Raw genomic sequence first — 21,683 nt, 5'->3', positions numbered from 1 at the left:
TCGTTCCACTGCTATCCAGAAAGCCACAGAGTTTAGGGGCGGTGGAGAAGAGGCTACAGCAGTCCCACAGAGGCCAGATATTGATACGGGGATATGAGGAATGCTCTCCACGTAGGACGCAGGCCCATACGCATACATACAACCCCAGTTATGAACCTGTATTACGCGTCACAGCTGATTCCATAGCAGAGGTGAGTTGAAAAGCCTTCTCAAGGATGAGATTTCCGGATCCGGCCGCCACCCTGATTGGTCAGAATGTCAGCCAATCGAGCACCTTCAGCTCGCCGCCCCTCACTCCCTCCCAGAGATCCTGTCACGACCTTTTGGGATACTCTGTGATGACCCTGTAAATACTGTTGTAATAATCTTGCTTTAGCTCCATAAAAGGCTGTCTGAAGTCGCCGTGCCTTTTGATATACCACAGTCCGTGAAGCAGGAAACCAATAACCGACACGATCTGTGTCGTTGTGTGACGGAGTGTGAAGATTTGACCAACGAAACCCCACCAGACCAGAATACCGTTTGCTTTTCTGGAGTCTGTTTCACGGGCCACCATAAGGCGACGACCAGAGTCAAGCTGATCCCCCTGTGATTGCGCACACATGATGAGCCCCTTTTTTCAGAAAAGGGCGTTAACCGATTCTCCCCAGTTTTTCCCCAAAGTGACCCCAGTTGAGCGGTAGCTGTCCGAATTATTTGCCCAACGGTCGAGGCGTTCTTCTTAATTCAAGATGGTCACTGTTTTCCGATCCTTGATGGTTTCACCCACACGTAGTTTCGGGGACCGTTCACTCGGACCAACTGAAATAATTTTCAAGCATTACGGGTGTTGTGATTTGGTGGACGATTTTGCAACTCTGTGTCGGTCCCTTGGCTTCCTGTTCCGCCCACTATAGTGCATCAAAAGGCACGGTAGCTCTACACAATCCTTTATGGAGACAAGGGTAGTCACAGTGTTCCACAAAGTCGTGCCAGAATATCCGTGAGGGGGCGAGGAGCATCGAGTCAAAGATGTTCGACTCGGATTGGCTGGCAGTCTGATCAATCGGGGTATGCCTTCATCTGGTCCGTGTCCTTCACGAGACACGTCTTTCCAAATGATGTAGTGTTCGGGGGCGACTGGCCTCCGAACAACCGGCTTTTTGGGCCTTTTCCATTTCTTTGTCTTTCTGTGTACACTACACTTCACAGTCGTTTCGCACGCCCGGTTTCACTTGACGTCTGATAATTCGTCGGGTCAAGTTGTTTGCGGAACTGACTGGGATATTTCCCCAAGATTTAGGCAGTGCCACTGTTCGGTCTCATATTCACTGTTGGAGTAGGCCTGGTAGCGCCATGTCACAGACACAGTTCCCAGCACTGCGCGAGGAGGTGGTGATCTTGTCCTAGTGTGAATTCACATGTGGTGAGGCACCTGAAAGAAACGGCTGATGCTATTACCACAAACTCGGAAACAATTTCTCGTTAGTTCGTTACATACAAGTTGGACCTGCACGAAAAATACCTCATTTTTGACTGTATGTTTATACATAGCCGCTGAATGACGCTTTAGTTACCACTGATTTGTATCAATAACACTCCCATCACATGCATGTAGAGACCGTGTAAGTCGCTGAGGATTATATTTTAAAAAAACGTTACACCTTACGCATAGACGGATAGCGACTGGAACAAACACTTAAAAACGCTGTTGCAGTGCTTACAAACCAGATTAAGGTTCTATTTATTATTGAAATCCTACGGGGCCGTTCATTTACTCACCATAGGTCACAAAAATGAAGAATCGAAAAGTTGTGGTAATGTTGATATTCGGAAGAAACTACAGAAGTCCCCCTAACATCCCGAGACGGGCCAAATCAATGGTTGGAGACTGTCAGACATAGTCCAGTCCGCCCTCAATGGCGCTCTTGCGTCTAAGCTATTGCCTCCAGTGCATAGCTTTCTTCTCAACCTCCTCCCCACTTGACAGCCCTTTGACCGCCGCATTTACACACGAATTTATCTGCTCCGACCTACAACGCGCAGCTATCTACCTCACCTCCCCAAATAGTCGGTGAACGAGACTGTGGCAGCTACAACCCTGTACGGCAGGTATGCGGTTCTTGCAGCTGACAATGATGGTGATGATGATACCCGTTCTTTCAGCCGTCAGTTGCTAAGCGATTTGTCTGCACCTGGAAGACGAAGGGAGAAGCTACTCCTGACGAGCGCTCTGTCGAAATACACAGGTGTGTTCCAAAACCGATGGCAGTCAGTTTAAGATCCGCGTCATCGGTAAATGTTGGAAATATGATTAATATGAGTTCGTAGCTGGCACGCCGTTGGGGGACACCATGTGGTCAGACGAATTCGGCTATTTCGGAATTTATTACTGCATAAAACCGGCTTGTCGTCAGCACACGGATGAAGTAATCGTTCATAACTGTCCGTACCTACCGAGCCCAATTTACGTTGATAACATAACTGGGTCTCAGGTACACTAAGCCCACCTACTTGTGCATTCAGATCTCCGGCAACCACATTGATATCTGGGCTTCTAGCTCTCCATAACAGATCAAGGTATCATAATACTTGTCTTTGATGACGCCAGAGGTACAGTCAGTTGGGGAGGGGGAGAAATAGGCACGACAAAAAGACAGCGACTAACTTCTCGCCTGTGAGACTCCTTCGCAGACGTTAGACAAACCACAAGGAGGTGACTATCAACGACATCCAGCAAGGGGTCCTTCCGCCCGGTGACAGAACGATACAAACCCCTGTACGTCCCACCGCAGCAGCCTCTTGATCGCCGGAGTTTCGTAGCCGGAAGTGGAGGGGGTGAGTGGAATGATGGGGCATTTAGCTCAACCACAGTGCTTGCATCTTGAATTCTTGCTCCTGAGACAGATCACCCATCAATGCCAAGCGATTCCAGTGTGAGATCAAGAGCAGCTTGTTGTCCTGCTTGCTTCAGAGTACGGACATGTGAGGCAGTCAGATAGACCGGGCGTCTGTGCATGAAGATTGATTTCGAGATGCCTTAGGATGTTGGTGCCTAATGACACGCAGATGTTGCCTGCAAAAGTGGCGCAGGACGAAGGGAATCGCCCGCTGCTTGCATCACAGGACGAGTTTATTTGTGTATGTAAGACTCATGGTTGTACATGGGCTAGAATATTGCCAGGGCGTCCACAGCTAGACGTGTGCAAATCAGTTGCCAAGCTCAGCGAACGGATCAACAGCCATGTGACCAATTAACAATAAATGGGATGACAATGTGCACCAGCGACAGTAACCTATCAGGTGGAGCTGAATTCGCATCAAGCTGCATTCAACTTTAACGGCGCTTGTCTTCTGAAAGACTTGGGTTCTGGGGATTCCGTCATTCCATTTTATTCGAAGCACCTGTGCAGATATCGTAAGTGAGATGGGTCAAGAACCCGAACGTGCCGTCTACGAAGTTTCCAGGTCTCTCGTACACCAGTGAAGATTGCATGAGCGGTAATTACTCGAATGTGTTCCTCAAGAAGAACCGAAGGGCCTTGTGAACTTTGCTTCATTCTCAAATGTCAGCTCTGTGGATAATGTGTTGTCAGGATAGCAGAAGTCCACGCGGCATGCCATCTTACACCCAGTTGGCAGAATGCATGGTGTCTTGTGTTGGGTCCCCGGTGTGAGCTGATAAAAGACAAACTTTTCATAAAAGAGTTTATTTAGGGCAAAGCGAGACGCCGCTGAACCGAACGGCGTAGTGAGCTGACAAAATTCTGTCTCAGAAGGCGAATATAGGGAGGGCACAGTCGTCCGCGACTAGTGACACGAAAATTAGACTCACACAGCAGTGTTCAGACCAAAGGTCGTTTCTAGTTGAACAGATTATCATCTAACCCTTATTGAATTGGTATACCGTCTTGGTGTTGACAAACCTCCTCCGCGCAGATGGTTATTAAATAGAGGCTGAAAAGGGCTGGGGTAAGAACAGATCCCCGCTTCACTCTTATGTCTATTAAGACGTAGTTCGACGTAGTGGCTCAGACCTACACCCGAGCTTCCCTCCGAGTATGTAAGGTCTCAATGAGGTTGACAAATTTGTATGGACAGCAACGCTCTTATGAGACGGTGCTGTTGACTGACTGAAAGGCCTGACGAAATCCACAGAATGTTTAATTTCGTTCACGAAACTCTGAAACGAAGTCGGCTTCTTGACCACCTAGAAGGTTGAAGCCGGTGGTGTGTTGTCAAAGAGTCGTATGTTTTGCCAAGCATATACACTGTTATCTCTAAAATGTGAGGCGATCTTTGTGCAGCGGATTCACGTTTCGAAGCCACCTATTTTATACAACCAGGACCGTAGTTTTGAGAAGCCATTTTATCTGTCAGCTTCTGTTGGAAGTATAAGCACACTCATGTTTATTTTGTTTTGACGATTCACTCATATGTTCAAATATTGATTCCCATCTACCCTGTGTCGACTGATATCTTTCCTGCTCACAATTGTTTTCAACCATAGCACACTACCCGGTCAGAAGAGAGTACCATTCTGGTATTTGGTAAATATGGATGCATTTTTGTCCGCTTTCAACCGTAAGCCTTCTGCTCCAGTTTCGAAGAAGCCCAAAAGTCAGGCCCACATCCCTTGGGTGGAGAAATAGTAGATCGATGTTTTGACGGTTATCAACTGCTTCATTTTAGTCGACCAAAAACAATTGATGAAGTTGCTTATCAGACGGAAGTCGTTTCAGTGCTGAGGAAATGTGTTGAAGGAGCAGATGTAAGTTATTCCCCAGTGTTGTTTACTTTGGCAGTTGCCCAACCTGTTGTTTTACGGTCCACCGGGAACGGGAAAGACCTCTCTGATCCTGGCGGTTGCACGACAGATATTCGGGTGAGTGCTTGTAACTCAGCATTTCTCCTAAGTATAGTCGCTTTCGTACCATATACCATTTGAATGTCGTTGGTTTGTCCTCAGTCTTCGACTCATCCCTCGTTTCCATATTTGTCACTTGAAATCTCAGTGCACCTGGGTTTGTACTCTCACTTTTTCACGAATTCCTTTCCTGTGTAATTTTTGAGCACATAAATCGAAAAATCCCATCACAGTGAACAGGTGGAATGCATTGTTTGTCTAACCCCATAGTGATACCATGTCCCTCACTTCACCCTAGTCTTTTCATAGTCATTTCATTGCTCTTGCCACCTGTTCTGTGGGCACGATGTTACCATGGTGAGCCGTTCCAGTTAGGAGCCGCAGATGACTTGTGCTGCGGTCACATACCGGTTCTGTGGTTGGTTTTTATTCTCAACGCCAGTCACGTCGCATCGGGAACCGGAGCGCGGTACTTCTTTATGCGTGTCAAGTAAAATGTGGGAGAAAAACATTCGACCTACGGGTTTCCAAAATGTTACAAGTAAAACAAACGACGAGAGAACGTTGCTTACGGGCGAGGTATCTTCAACAGTCATCTCCCCATATGAAGACCACTCGAATAACTCAAAAAGCGCGTGTTGTCTAAATTTGGTCCTTACATGGGTTAGTGGATTCCGTAACGAAATAAGCACTTCCATCTCCTTACATTTTGGTTCTCGTGCCCCTGATGGTTCGTTTGTTCATTCTGCTCCAGTTCAATAAGTATGATGTCGCTTCAGTGCTTGAACCACATTATATTTGGGTTTGTTTCAACTATTTGGTTTGTGTCAGTGGTGTGTACACCCTTGGAGTAAAGCTGAGCCAGAATTGTCAGTTTCAACAGAACTACAGAAAGTGCATCGAAAAATTATAAACTCAACCTAATTAACGAAGAGTTGCCCGTGTGCACTCCCTGCATGGACCGATGATTCATGGGATTCTGTTGTTCTTTAGGTTGTGATTCCTCCATCAACCTAACTGGTTCCTTCTCATCCGGCCCAGTAGCCTACATTCTGTTTTTAGATGAAGGGAAACTTGGTTGATATTCGAGTTTTTCAGATAACCGCGTTCCCCAGTTACCTTACATGTAGTACTAAGAATTAATCGCACGCTCATTTCTGATTGAATAAGTGATGCACGAATTGGGTGGTAGTGTGCGAAGTGGTAAGACTTGTTTTTCAAGTCATGCTTTCTTAAAAAGTGCTCTACGGACAAGACCATTCAGGGTGCCCTATGAATTAAAGCTAAGTTGGCTTTCACACCACGGCAGCTGGTAGCTACGGTTTACTGCCCGTTCATTCTAGTTCAATCCAGCAATAAACCAAGTACCAAGAGTATGCTGGCTCTACCTGTGACAGTCTCGGTCACTGAAAAACGCTGGAGTATGTGAGGCAGAGCCATATCAGAGTCAGTTCGCTGGTGGTGAATCGGTATTGTTGTTTGCGGAAACAGGAAGTAGGACAGCTCAAGGCAATAGTTTTGATGCAGGAGCGCCATGGAATTTGTGATTTAACCGTATCTACTGAATGTACGGGTTATTGCTTTCGTTCTTCATTGATAGGTCACAGACTGTCCGCATCTCGGTCGTTGCCACTCAAAACAAGGTTGGGCAAGAAAGCTTCTCGAGGTATACGGTCCTCCGATACGTGAAGTATATGTCCCAGGCAACATAGGCTACGGAGGGTTAATAAGTCGTCCTGTTGAGGAGACTGCGTTTTCCTATAGCCGTCTGGCACCCCAGCACTGCCAATTCGATATCGCCACTAGAAGTCAACAATGCTCCGGAGAAAACTCAGTCTCTGTAAAGGAACGTCCTGGGAGCATTTCTATCCTCGAGTGTTCAGAGACTAGGAGAAGTCTCAAGCGGTAAATCAGTAACAAATTTGAAGAGGAACGGTGAAGGAAGTCAGCCTTTTGCACTACTAGACGTGGTGAACTCAGGCGATTGTTTGCTGCATACCTGCATATTCTTGCAGGAGAAAATTCAGAAGAGGCATCTTGGATCGGCAGGCACCATCACAGATTCTGACTTTCCCTCTCTTTTTTTAAATACTGAGTTCACGGTAGAGAGGCTCTATTCGGTTCGTGTTGTTTGTTCCAAATCTTCTAAAAGGGAGGTTGTTAGACTGCTCACTGGAGCTTCATCACCTTTAAAATGTACAGGGTGCAGACCATCCGGACCGAGTTCCTTATCGCTTTCGATTGATAACATTTTGCGCCCGATTTTTGTTGTCGATGGTAGACTCGTTGGAATGTTCCTTTCAGTTTTGTCAAGATCCTCCAGATGTTGTATTGCAGGAGATTACCTGAACTGCTTGAAGCGTTCAGACCATCGCTCAAGATGGTGATTCTGGACAGTTCAGGGTGCCTTCAACAGGCCAGAGTTAAAACGAACTTTTTATGAACTACCCTGGAGACTAGTCATGATGGTGAATGGGAGAGAGATTCATTTTAGGCCTAGATATACTTGGCGTTATGTAAATCGCCCTCGAGAATTTGCCGATTGTATTTGAAGTTGAGATACAGCTACACTCTACACCTGCATGTTGCTGAGTGTCAGGCAACGTTGTAACCAGCAAGTATTGGGCTTCGAGATAGAACCTTCAAACCCTTTGCTGAAGATTGTGGGTTCGAATGACCGCGATGTTCGGAAGACACACTGATAATGATTTTATACACCAAGTTTATTTGGTGATGCTCGTAGTGCAATCCATCTTTTGTCCTGATGGCTGTCTGTATGGTCCATCCCGCCTGAATGCTTCTGGTCCAATTTATTAATTTTTGAATTGTTTTCCGGCTTCCTAAGTTAGTAGCTGTCAACCTCCCTAAAGTCTTCCTGCTTAAGAGGTGCATTTCTGTATGGAAGTAGCATTTACACCCTCATATAATACACTACTTAGGGTAATCCCAACACCCTCCACCACCCCGTTCGGTTCAAGAGAATCCTAAACTAGAGACTCATTTGAGTTCCCCGTCAGCACTTAGTTTGCCAATAAGCGCTTAATTCCGAGTACTGACACTCCGTTTTTTCATATGAGTACAACGAACCGTCAAGTGTAACAGACTCAAAGTTGGTATTGGGAACAGGTAGACTTTGACTGTAGTTGGGACTCACTGTACTAGACCTAGCCTATCCACCAGTTTCACCTCGCATTAAATTCTTCTTGTTTGTGTTTTTTTACAGCCCCTTGTACTCAGAGCGTGTGTTAGAGTTGAACGCTAGTGATGAGCGTGGTATTAATGTGATTCGTGAAAAAGTCAAGACGTTCGCCCACCTAGCTGTGAGCAGTGGCACTGGCATGGGGTCATCCGCAAAAATCCCCCCTTACAAACTCATCGTACTGGATGAAGCGGATTCAATGACTGCTCCAGCACAGGTACATTTCCACGCTTATTTGCTCCACTTGTGATGCATCCCCCTCTTTATTTTCGTTTCATAGACATCTAAAAATCGTTCAGCTGTGAAACCCTTCGGTGCCCGGCCGCCATGCCACTCGAATAAAGCGCGAGGGTTGAGATATTACCAGGTTTCCTAAGCCTCGACACGAGCTGTCGGGATGCTGGAATTGGCTCTGAACCACGAACCGTTTTTCGGTGACCTCGTACCTCGGTAGTTTTCGATCTAAACCAATTTTCTGAGTCAGAAACGTGACCAACAGACAAGATTGTTGGAGTCTTCTCGGTGATACATTCATGCTCTAAACTGACCCAGTTTCAGAGCGTTCACACGGTTGGGAATGACTTAAAAGTGCAAACCGCAAGAGATTTGCTTTCAGTACTTTTTCTCCGTCAGTGTGACTGCTGGTCCTACTAGTGTGCATATTGGTTATGCAGAGGTCGGACAGGTGCGTCTGTTACTGGCTCTTCAAAACGGACAAATACAGGTTGACTTGGTTACTCGTTTCAGGAATGAGTCGTCTACTGTAGTGGAGCAGAGCTCAAGGTTAGAAATCAGTCCTTGTGTTCCCATATATCCTCGTTACACAATTCATATCGAACGCCAAAGGCAGCTGTAAGAGCGGTCAGTCGGGACCGTGTGTCCGTGTCATAATCCGAAGACTGCTTTTCTACTTCCACCGTCTTATTATACAGTGCGTGAAACCTTGAGAGGCCAGAGAGGCTTGTGTGAGTGTAAAATAATGATACCGCAATGCTCTGGGTGGTCGCAACTTGGTGGAAGCTGGACATTCAGTAGAGCGTAACAAAGAAGTCATCATTCCTTGGGCGTTCCCCCTGTTCAAACGAAAGTATACACACTGACCGTTGTGGTGAATGCAACGCAGGTTCGAATCCGGATCGTCCAGGATACAGCCGCTCCCGATGCCAAACTAGGACATGCCACTACTCCTTGGTCTTTCAGCGATTGTCAGGTTCACCTGTGGTGCAAGCCTGGTTCAACGCTGGTGCTGAAGGATCTTGTTATCCATAGCCACACCACTTTCGTTTGAACAGCCGTGTTCCTGTTCTGGGCGTAATTATTCCGGTGAGTCCATGCCAAAGGGAAGCACTGGACTCGAGTTTCGCTCTTATTAGAGCTCATCAGCAGTGCATATCCAATGGCTGTGCCGGGATTTGAACCCCGGACATCTGACATGCGAGGCGAGCGTGTAACCACTACTCCACGAACGTGTTATCCAGTTATCGCTCAAGCATGTTTAACGAGTTAAATCCAAGTAATTGTAGACCAACGCTTCACAGCTGGTTGCAAATGCTTTTTTCATGATCACTTAGCATAACTGAGGCCGTAGGTTATGTGGTCCGGTTTTATGAGGTATCGGCCAGTCTTACTTGTTCAGCGGAATAAATGTCACCACGTTTTAATACACTTTTTCATGCTCAGGCAGCACTTCGACGTACGATGGAAACAGAAACGCGAACAACCCGTTTTTGTCTGACTTGCAACTACGTGACTCGCATCATCGACCCGATCACCAGTCGCTGTGCAAAGTTTCGATTCCGTCCACTGGACAACGAAGTCGCTCGAGATCGATTGCGTCACATTTGTGATGAGGAACGCTTGGACATTGAAGACGAGGTATCTCTGTTTTTGCCGGTTTCACACATGGGAGTTCTCATGTTCAGATTGAGTTGTTCTTCTGTTACAACAGGAATTCATTGATTGCTGTCGTGTACTAGCGTTGTCTATCCGTGCTTTGAAGATGGTCTATTGATTTCGATCTTCGTCTTGATGAAGACTGTCCCGGATAACGCCATAAATTAATCCCTCCGAAGAGGGAAAGCGAGCTGTCAAGCCTCCTTTCTGGTGGAATGCCAAACTAAGTCTTGACGGACGGGGAATGTTGACCATCTTCTGAAGGAGCGACCTTTCCTCTGAAAGTGCTCTCCTGAGTAGCGATTTATAAGAGAGAAGCTAAGTCCAGTACTTGTTCAGGCCTTGGCAAGCACACCAAATAGACGTAGGTGGTCGGTTTGAAAGTTTCAGTGATAGTCTAGCAGGAACGTGAACACCGGTCGCACGATTGTTGCTCACATTTCAGGTCAGTTGAGTATTAACTGGCTTGTTCATATGGTAAATTCAGCAGACATGTGAGTAAGGAGGACGTTTCGTCTCACAGGTTTTTGGTCCGTCATTTGAACCGAAAGTGGTCTATTAAGATTCAGTTTATTCCTGAAAAGCTTGGCCCTTAGTTGGGGTACCAGACAAGTTAGTTCTTGCGAACACTGCTTGCAAAAGAAGACATTGTCTTCTCGCTTGTTACGCATTCTAGAGATCACTCAACTATTTTCTACTGATTATTACTGACCCACCTGCATGACACTCGTTTAGTGGTAAACCTTGTCCTACTTCGGGACTGTTGTCTCCTTGCTGTGTTAATGTGCTATTCTTACTTGGGGAATCTGCTTTCTGTACTGGATAGTCCTGTGAGTGGATATTTTTACGTCGAGCTCACTGGTGTTTCATTCGTGCTAAAGAGTGGCGTGCTTGATACCCAAGGTTCTAATCTTTTGTTTTTCAGGTAGCGCTACACTAGACCTACTCCAGTCAAGATCCAAAAAGCGCACCCTCTTGATGCTTAACTCCTCTATATCGTAAACTAACAACGCTTGCTCTCAACAACAAAAAACCCCCTATGGATGGAGCTCACTGGTGTTTCATTCGTGCTAAAGAGTGGCGTGCTTGATACCCAAGGTTCTAATCTTTTGTTTTTCAGGTAGCGCTACACTAGACCTACTCCAGTCAAGATCCAAAAAGCGCACCCTCTTGATGCTTAACTCCTCTATATCGTAAACTAACAACGCTTGCTCTCAACAACAAAAAACCCACCTATGGATGTCTCTGGTTGCGAATCGGGTAGTTAGACGAGTGTGTCATCTTTATTGAATATCATCCTTTGCATCTGCTGTTTCGCTTCAACTTGGCTTTCGTTTGTGAACAACTCTTCCTTATCCGGCCACCCATAAATCTTTTGTGCTTCAAATCAGGTTCTCGATCATGTGCTCCAACTGTCCCACGGTGACCTGCGACGTGCCATCACAATGCTACAAAGCGTTTGTCAACTTTGGCATCCGGTCAATAGGACCGTCACCAAGGATCATTTCGATGAAGTGGCTGCAGTTGTTCCTGACAAGATGATCAACAGCCTGCTGAAAGCCGCAACTGCCGGTCGGTTTGATGATTTGCAGTTGCAGATAAAAGTAAGTGTTTCGATGATACGTTTGTACCGTGTGCACTTGTGCCTGGAAGACGTGAGTCAGTTGTGCGGGGTCGTGACTCATCGATTGTAACCATCAGGTTTATCAACTCGCGTAGGTGCCACGTAGCGGATCGCCTGCCTTGGAGGCGGATGTTACGATGTTTCCGCAACATCCTTCCTCTTTTGCCCTACTTAGTTTCGACTTGCTTACCTGACTTTGCCTATTTCTCGCAAATTAGTTAGCTCCTACTTTTCCATATCTTTCTTCATCTGCCGTACCTCTCTTATCCAAATTACCGCTTACTTCGTGCACCTTCTGTGTTCCACTGTCCTAGCGTTTATGATGATATACGAAATTCCAGGAACCCTGCTCAACCTGAAATTAATCCGACTTTGTGTCTTTCACGGCGCGTTTGTGAAATTACAACCGAAATACGAAAAATTAGAACTCAAGCCGAGGCCATTAGGATCGCAGAACAGCGCAGTGGTAGCTGTGTGATAACTGTATAAACCTAATAGCACTAGGCCATGGAAAAAAAGAATAATCGCTCAGCTGAAACACCTTTTGGTCTTTAGCTGACATTCCATCAGAAGGTTGGAATAGTGACAAGTTTCCAGAGCCCAAACAGGAGCAGTCGAGGTGTCGGGGTTGGGTTGATACCGATCAGTAAGTTCGTACCTTAACCACTGAGTCATCTCGACCTCGTACACTCGGCGCTGGCACTCAACATGTGTTAATGACAGCATCCAAATAGATGAGCTTGTATGCAAGCCATACCGGGATCGAGACTGAAAATTTTTCTTCCTCGTTTCATGAATATCTGCGGTTCATTCGAACGTCTAAAATCAAGGTTTTCGAACGGGGTTTCAATCGTGGATGACGGTTATCAGGTTCTTGCAACGACTGCATCAATAACTGTTCTCCGTTCCTGAGATGTGAGAGTTCTGCAGCGACTCTGTGGGTTCTGCTCCAATATTCTCGAGTAGATAAACTGTAGGATGATTTCAAGCCTGGGATTCTTTTGAGTGATGCTTCATCTTTCAAACGGTCCATCGGCATCGTTGCCATTTCCTCCAGTAAACTGCTCACTTTGATACTTGTGTGGTTGTCGGACACGGAACCGATTTTTCGCTCCAAGTTGACAAGTCTAATTGACCTGCTCATTTGCATTGGAGTGGAAAGTGCACATCCCTTTTCGGTTCATCCAAGCTCCGGAGGAGTGACACTTTTACAAGACTTGTGTCGTCGATGCAACTAAAGCTTTGTAGCACGATCGAGATCTTTGAGAAGAATCGAAATGCAGGTTGGTATTTGAATGAGTGGCAACGTGTGAAAGGACTGTCAGTTGCTACCTCCTTGACAATGGCTTTAGTTTGAGTCCGGTTAGTGACATCCTTTCGGTGCCTTAATGCCATGCTATCCGAAGGAAACACGAGGGCTAAGCTATTGCCAAGTTGCCTAAGAGTAGGCAGCAGTAGTTCAAGTGGCGAGACTGTGTTCCGGTCAGTAGGTTCACACCTCAACCACTAAGCTATTTCGAGCTCTCCCAAGGAGTCTACGTTTTCGCCAGAATAACTTTTAAGCACGCGATCGCTGTCCAACTTTCATACCCCGGCGGAACCACACGGTGTTCGTTGCCATCTTCCGACAAACATCGGTAGCGATTCCTAACTAGTGTCTAATCCCCAATGGTCACCATGAGGTTAGGAATATGAAGCGTTTGTGGCTGGTTCGCCAGTCATTACGCGCAAGTCTACACAATAAGCGTGCTGCAGTTATTTCAGTTTCATCTTTCTCTGTTTAACTGATAATTCTCCCTGGCGGAATCCCGATGAGTGAAAGGTCAATCGACATACCCTGAATTCTACTGATGTCCAGCCATGTGGCTCTTCTAGGGGTCCACGACCGCTTCTGTGCTAGGAAAGCTACACACTAAATCGAGTGAGGAAATTCCCGCTCGTTCACCTGCTTCCGTGTTTGGCCTTCTGCTGCAGACCCATGCCTTGAGGTAAAATTTGGCTGAGCCGGATCAAACCATAAGGATTAGAGAAGGTAACAACCTCCGTCCAGTTAGGCGGTGTGAACGGATAGATCAGTTAATTTTCATTAAGGTTGGATTTGGTTTGTGTCCGGAGGCCAGCCGTCCCCAATGACCGAACATCACATCATTTGGACGGATGTGTCACGTGCAGGACACGGACCAAACGAAGGCATGCCCTGATTGGTCAGAATGCCAGCCAGTCCGGGTCGACCATCTTTGACTCGACGCTTCTCGCCCCCTCACGGAGATTCTGGCACGACCTTGTGGAACACTGTGTGACTGCCCCATAAATACAGTTGTGATAATTTTCCTTTGTCTCCATAAAGGGCCGTGTAGAGCTACCGTGCCTTTTGATACACCATAGTGGGCGGAGCAGGAAACCAAGGGACCGATACAGAGTTGCACAACCGTTCAGCAAGACACAACAGTCTGTTTTCCATATATTTTGATGGATGTTCACGCAGTAATGGGCAATATTAACTTTCGATTGAGGCAATGTGTATGGAATGATTACCACAAGATCTGTTCAACTTATATGTCGATGACCCACCAGTTCGATGCAAACCGATCCTCCAGAACCTCCATCAGCTATATTTCTACACGAATTGTGGGATTGTAATAACCAGTGCTCGGGTACTATCAGGTCATCTGGACGAATCGATCGGGTCTCTAAGCCAGGTACGTTCGATTGGCTCTGTAATCTTGCGGACTAACGACGGTACTGTGTGCGTACCCGCAGGAACAACTCTTGTGCACGTTTGTTGTGAAGGCACTAGTAGTTCGCTCATTTTCTAGAAAGCTCCCAATTGCTCTGCGGTCGTACCGCGATGTGACAAAACGTGGAAGAATGCCGGCATATCACAGATCAACCACCGTATATACACAAGACAACACTTACGCTAGACATGAGAAAAATTCCCTACAGAGCGAAGGGTTTGTACAGAGCTCTTGGATCCCAAATGATAACCCAAGGGTTAATCGCGTATGACCTGATATTAGGTTCATTTAAACGAATCACTGGACTTTTCTGGGACAACGTGGGCAATCGTGCGCGAGCAGTGGGTGCTCTGTAAATTTTGAAGACGAAATTTTATGTCGAATCGTTCTAGTAGCTGCCTGACCTCGCAATTTATCGTTCGGATTTTTTTCAGTTTCGACTAGATAAACTTCTTTTCATGTTCCACATAGCGCTTACTCCACTGCCCTTTTTTCTTTGTGTAGAACATACTCCTCGAGGGCCATTCGGCTCACCAAGCATTATACCAGCTTCATACTATCGCACTGGAGAACGAGACCCTTACGGACGATAAAAAAGGTCCACTGTTGGAAGCGTTTGCGGTATGTTCTCCTGACAGATGGTTGACTTTTTCACTTGAGTATTTAGAGAAGCAAAAGTCATGTACACCTCTTCCAAGGATGAACTCACAAGAATTTTCATAATCAGTCCATTCACCGGCTAAATGTACTTTTCGAAGATGTGCTTTGCTGTGGTATATTCTTTAGACGGATTCTTGTTACCATACTCTTCAAAGGAGTGTTAGGTTTCGTCCACTTGTGGATGAAGCCACTCGCCATCCGATTCCTGATTACACTTCTCACCTCGGTTCACAGGCGAGGGATTTATCGAATTCCTAACCGACATCCATTTGCGGCGGTTTGTTACTTGTGCGGCGGTCTATTCGGTAAACTTTGCGCAAGTGAGAAAGTGACACTGCTATTCAATTTTCCTCGCTCAAAACGGGAAGTACACGGGGCACAGATAGCTGATTTCAAGATGCCCGCGGGTTTCTTATTCCGCTCCGTTCACTGTGGAAAGTGCACTTAATTTGGCTTTTTGGAAATAACATCCACAGTCAGCGAAAATGCTTTGTATTGTGCATAAAAATCTAGCTTTGATGAGGCTCACAAGATCTTGTAGTTTGTTCTTTACCTCCTCGTCTTTCGCCAAGATACCCGACTATTTTCGAGGTATACACTCATTTGCAAATCAATTTTGTTTTCACAAGGAGACTCAACTGAATCTCTCGTTTATGATGTTCTACAACTGAATGTGCTGCACACAGGCCACCTCATGTTTCGGTTGGTACGATATTCGAGATATCGCAGTATATTTTCATGAAGGAAACTACTCGCAAGGTTGCTGAAAACTCTTCGACAGCCCGCGACCAGTTTCGCTCTTCTTGGGGCTCAGCAACCCTGTAAGTAATTTCCTTCATGAAAATACCCGACTATTGATTCAATACAACTCGCCTCAATGGTGGATCAGGGACAGTCATTTGTCTGAGCAAACGAAACTCTTCCCCTACTTGGTCGTCAGGGTCTCATGTATACAGGCAAGCTTAGACCGCGAGGTGTATGTATTCAAAACAACAAATCAAGCGTTCCGAGTATGTAAGGGGCTGGAGGGTTGGAATTTCCGGGGGTCAGATCATGGTTTACAAGGATTAGTCGATTGTACCTTTCGCGTGACCTTACCAACACATGAGCGGACGAACTAGGCCATGTCAAACGACTTGCTGAAACCAAACACTTTTGAACGCCAAATTCACACCTGTGAATTCTTGTGGCCAACTCAATCTGTGGTATTGAACATTTCCAAGCCCGATTCACCATGACAGCTCTGAAGAATGCATTATGCGCTGTCCCAGAGTCAACTTCATGTGTGTGTATGTGTGTGTGTACAAGATGTCCAGCACTTACAACCTCTGTTAACCAGGAGAACGTAGGTTAAGATACGTATTTCGACATCTGTTGGTTTCAATACCATTCTTTCAATGTATCACTGAACTCATATATAACTGTAACTAAAAACCTGTTTAATATGGACTCAACTCTAGGCCTGGGCAACTTAGCAGTATCCCAGCTCTCGTCTTTCCTTGGGTGGCGTTTAAGATACGTATTTCGACATCTGTTGGTTTCAATACCATTCTTTCAATGTATCACTGAACTCATATATAACTGTAACTAAAAACCTGTTTAATATGGACTCAACTCTAGGCCTGGGCAACTTAGCAGTATCCCAGCTCTCGTCTTTCCTTTGGGTGGCGTGACAACTGGGCACCAAAAGGATATTACAGCTAGACAGTTATTATCATTATTATTACTTGTATGTCCGATCTGGATGGTACTCACTGCTGACGCAGTACGTTTTCCGCATTGGTTGTGGTAGTGATCGGGATAGATGGTCCAATGGTTAGAGTGCGAATTTACTGACCCGAAGGTCCGTGGTTCGAACCTGACCGCTGCCTGTCAACTTCCCCTGTCTAGGCTTGGGCAACCTGGTAGTATCCCAGCCCTCGTGCTCCCTTCTATAATGGCATGGCAGCTAGTCGCCGAAAGGGTGTGCCAGCTAAACGATAATCTTTTTTTATTTATTGTACTGATTTTTCACCTGATTGTTCCTGTAGTTTCAGTACGAATACAGTGTACTAATCTGACGAGATCCACAAACCCACACTGTGTGGGCTCATGAGGCAGGCGAATTCCCCGAGTTTCCATCCACCTTTGTCCTAATTTCACCCTGTGTATTCTTGTTCAGATTTATGTTCCTTATTACACTCGCTCTTCTCTCATCCGTTTGCCTCCCGAACCACAGCTTGCAGATTCCTGCCTCATGGACGGTGCCGATGAATACCTGCAGTTGCTTTCGGTTGGAGGAAGCCTGATGAAGGCGTTGAGTTAGACTGAAAAGCATTTACTTCTTTCCCATGATCCAGATTATAACCGAACTGTCCCCGAGATTTATCCGAATGTATTTTCGTGTATCCACTTCAGTTAATGTCATGTTTTTTGGATTCTTGCTGTAGTAAGCGTGCGGGGTACAATCTGTTGAAAAATTTACTTGCCTCTCATGTATCGTCGTTAGAACGACTGAGGAAATGTTCATGAATCAGTGTGTGAACTAATGAGTATTCTGAGCAACTACTGACAAGAATCGCGTCGATCTTTCCCTTGTTCGATGTGTGTCCTGAAGTTATTTCATTTCGTTGTAATTAGGGAAAAACGCACTCGTTATTTTTCGTTGCTGAACTTCTACATTCCATACGTACTACTTACTATAAAACGGTGACCGGCAAAGTCAGTGGCACCACCTGTTTTGGAATCTGTCCCTGTGTAAACGTATGAGCAGGACACGTTTGGTGTGGCCGAAAAACAAAAAGAATTCTAAGACGGGTGTGTAAAGGTGGAGAGCGACGGATTTTAGCACCTCAATTAGACAGCTGCGATGTTTCTTCGGTGCCAACAATGAACACTAAGATTGATTTACTCGTTCAGTTACTGGAATAATGTAAGTAGTTTATAAGTCGCCTGATATTTTGACTGCTGCAATACCCGGGGGCTTCGATCCAACGACGTCCTCAAATACGTTCAAAAGACATCCCAAACAGTCGTTTATAAAATAACGCTTGATTCACTTCAGAGGGGCGTGGTAAACAATCGGTATTTTTTTAGCGAAATACACTCAATTGCAAACCGATTTTTTTCGAGACACCTGGAACCAAGCTAATTAGCTCGTTTGTGATATTTCCAGGCAACTGAATGTGCTGCACCAGACCGCCTCATGTCTGAGTTGCTACGATATTCGAGATATCACGATACATATGTATTCGTAATGCACTACTCACAGGGTTGCTGAAAACCCTTTGTGATTATCTACAGAAGGTCAAGCAACACCTAACTGAGGGTCCTTATCGGGTGATCGATTATGCGAATATTACATCTATAATGAATGGGAGTAAAGCAGAAGTTGGCCCATATATTCGCAGTCCGCGATAAACCATTTAGGGAAAGTCAACTGGTATCGGTCGTACTTCAGAACTGCAATCCAACCACGGTTTTATGGCTTACCAAAAATCCATAAACCAAATGTCCCAGTGAGACCGATAGTAGACGGCGTGGGTCCCTCACCGCGTGAGCTGGCAAGATTCTTGGTCGGTATTTTAAAACCCCTCACCGGGAAATCTAGCACTTACATTAGGAATTTGTATGACTTTGCAAACAAAGTAGCGGGGGTCACCGTTGAACCAGATGACACCCTTGTGAGTTTCGATGTCAATTCGTTATGTACAAATTTGTCAAAAGGTGACTCTTTAAACGTAGCTAAGCGACTGCTACTAGCAGACACTGTCCCTTCAAAACGGACACAGCTTACGGTGGATGAAATAGTGGAAGGCTTGAAAGCATGCCCGAATCTCACCCACTTCGTTTTCGACTCCGTGGTTTACACTCAAGAACAAGGTCTATCAATGGGATCTTCAATATCCCCGGTTTTAACAAATATATTTATGGGAGAATCTGAACAGAGAGCTTTAGCCGGATTCCCATACCCACCTTAGGTATTCTGGCGTTATGTAGATGACACTTAAGCCGTGATGAAACGAGACAAGATTAGTGAGTTTCACAGCTATCTGAATGAACTGAGTCCACAGACCAAATTCAGTATGGAGATGGAGTCAGCCGAGGGTACACTGGAATTTTTAGACTGAAGACACGTAAGTCTGGGGGGGGGGACTAAAGACCTTAGTATGCGAGAAGCCAACTGACACTGTGGAAGTTTTGAACTACTCGTCTGCCCTTCCGAAATCGGTATTCGCTAGTACGCGTCATCAATGTCTAAGAGGGTAAGGGAAGTTGGTCGGACAGTGGCCTAAAGTGAAGTAAAGAACAAACTTAGGGATCATGGATATCCAACTAGTTTGACTAGGCGTCAATTACGAAGGGTGCTGGTACCGATGACGAAACCCAAACGAGAGTGGCTTGGGATGGCTGTTATTCCATACAAACCAGAAGTATCGGAGATCATTGGAAGGATTCTAAACACGGCCAACATGAGAGTAGATATCCAGAGGGGAAACACTGCGCTCTGTACCGGTCCAATTGAAGGATCGCTCCCGGGCCAACAGAACTAGGGACTGCGTCTACAAAACTAAATGTAACGACTGCACTAAGGTCTATATAGGACAGATGGCCAGGGAACTTCACAGCAGAATTGGAGAGTATAGTAGAAAAATAAATAGGCCGCCGAGAATCGCGGATGAATACCAAGCGTTACTGAAAGACTCGGCAATTGCGGAACACGTACTGGACACGGGACACAAAATAGATTTAGAAAATATTGAGGTTTTGAGACGAGCACTACGGTCCACGTCACAGCGACTGATGGCCGAGGCGGTGGAAATCGCCAAGCATCCCCGTGTAGACAGAATAGAAGGCGTGGAACTGGCAAGCGCGTGGAGAACGGTTTTGGATCAGACCGCACGTGTTGATGTGCGGTCATCGGAAGGAGAAGTAGTCATAATCTGAACTCCACTTGACCTCACCCCCCCCCAACTAAATTGTCGCGGCACTCACAAAGACCGACAAAATCTATCAGCGGCAACTGCGGTGAATCATCAATTGAAGCACATTGAAGTGGAAGATTAAAGAGCCAAACCCGATCAGAGTTAATTTGAAACTCCCCCAATCCATCGACGCAAGATTTTCACAAACTAACCGACGAGACCCATTAATTGACGCTCAGAACCTTAACTAGTGTGCTAATATGAAGAGGTCTTACTGATTAGTTCTGGTTGCCTTAAAAACTGGCCAACTCGGTGACTCTTCATTTGGCCAGATGAAGCTTTTGTGTCAAAAGCGTAACGTTGCCCACACAAAAACTACCAAGCACTTCTGAAACGATGAGTTCTCAATCGGTTCCAAACTTTTTCCAATTGATTGAAAACGCCTTATCCAGCTGAGTTCCGAAACGCAACAATGCAGCATGAGATTATTCTGATCAAGGTGCATTGCAAACAGTACACCGGCCGCACGACATGAACTACTTCTGTCACCAACACAGTAAGGGAGAAGCACAAAGTATACGTGCGTAACGGTGGGTGTTACTGATGAGGCATGCGAGTAATATGTTCTCCCGTAACTCCGCTTCGCGTCTATTGTAAAGTGGTATTTTGTGCGGAATTTGTGGAATTGCTTCGTAGCATTCGTTTCCATCTGAGTGACAGACAACGAATATCCAGAAAAGTTCAGGAAGGCGCGTTCAAGAGGAAGACTGATGATATTCAGTTTTTATAAACAAGATGCATGAGAGTTTCGCCTTCCTGTCCAATAGTCTGTAAATGTTCAGTTGGTGTTTTCTAATGAATAGCTCTGCGGAGAAGGCCTTATTCTTTTCACCAGTATACTTTCCAAGGTGACGGTTGTACCCACAGAATAATGACCCCCAAGACTCCATTGAAGAAGAAAAAGAAATTCCGTTGTCGGGACATCATATTTGTGTTCTTTTCAAGAAAATCACTCGGGAAATTGCAATGATAACACGGAACTTACACCCATGAATATCGTCACCGAATCGTGTGACCACCGGAGCGTCAAAACCGTTAGAAGAGTGATAATTTAAAGTGAGCAAGGGATTTCGAAAAGATACCGATTCTTACAACATTTCTATACAAATTTTTCTTCCGACGCTGCTCGGTTTTCTGGGAACTTTGTGTTCATGCAGCCAGGTGGAGCTAGAGTTTTTATAAAGATTTCGTCTCATTACTTTGGAACCCTCAAATATATACATCAATCATTTACTAGTAAACTACCACGGTCCAGCTGACCCTTGGGTAGTGTTAACTAACTGTAAAGCTATCAGCCGCTGTGGTGTGAATCGCAGTCCCCGTCTTAAAACTTCCACATTCTCCGGATCTATTCTATGTCCCGTGTCTAAGACATGTATCGCCATCGCTGAGTCTTTGACCAGCGTTTGGTATTCTTCTGCACTCCTTGGTGGTTTTTAATCCTTCTTTTATGCTAACCAATTCTGGTGTGCAATTCCCTGGCAGTTTGTCCTATATAAACCTTAGCACAATCGTTGCAGTTAATTTTGTACACACAGTCCCTAGTCCTTTCAGCCGGCAGGGGATCTTTCAATTGCACCAAAACTGAGAGTAGCGTTTTTCCCTTCTGAAAAGCTACTCGAATGTTGGCTAAGTTCAACAATCTTCGAATAACCTCCGATGTTCCTGCTTTATATGGAATGACTGCTGTGCCAATCCATTCCTTACTGGGTCTAGATACCGGAGCCAATATCTTCCTTAGTTGTCGCCTAATCAAACT

General features: G+C 45.7%; 1 protein-coding gene across 1 annotated transcript in view; it reads left to right on the top strand.

The window, feature by feature from the left end:
* Window positions 1-4,582: 4,582 nt before the first annotated feature.
* Window positions 4,583-21,683, top strand: part of T265_13304 (hypothetical protein) — a gene marked incomplete at both ends in the record, with an annotated part of 28,464 nt that continues 11,363 nt past the window's right edge. The window contains 5 exons of the mRNA XM_009168253.1: window positions 4,583-4,750; window positions 4,785-4,864; window positions 8,070-8,262; window positions 9,726-9,920; window positions 11,330-11,542. Coding sequence (XP_009166517.1) covers window positions 4,583-4,750; window positions 4,785-4,864; window positions 8,070-8,262; window positions 9,726-9,920; window positions 11,330-11,542 — 849 coding nt within the window. The remainder of the gene's footprint in view (window positions 4,751-4,784; window positions 4,865-8,069; window positions 8,263-9,725; window positions 9,921-11,329; window positions 11,543-21,683) is intronic.

Source organism: Opisthorchis viverrini (genome assembly GCF_000715545.1).
Source record: "Opisthorchis viverrini unplaced genomic scaffold opera_v5_53, whole genome shotgun sequence".
NCBI classification, from domain to species: domain Eukaryota; kingdom Metazoa; phylum Platyhelminthes; class Trematoda; order Opisthorchiida; family Opisthorchiidae; genus Opisthorchis; species Opisthorchis viverrini.
The sequence above is the reverse complement of the archived record's forward strand: the minus strand, read 5'-3'. Positions and strand labels throughout refer to the sequence as shown.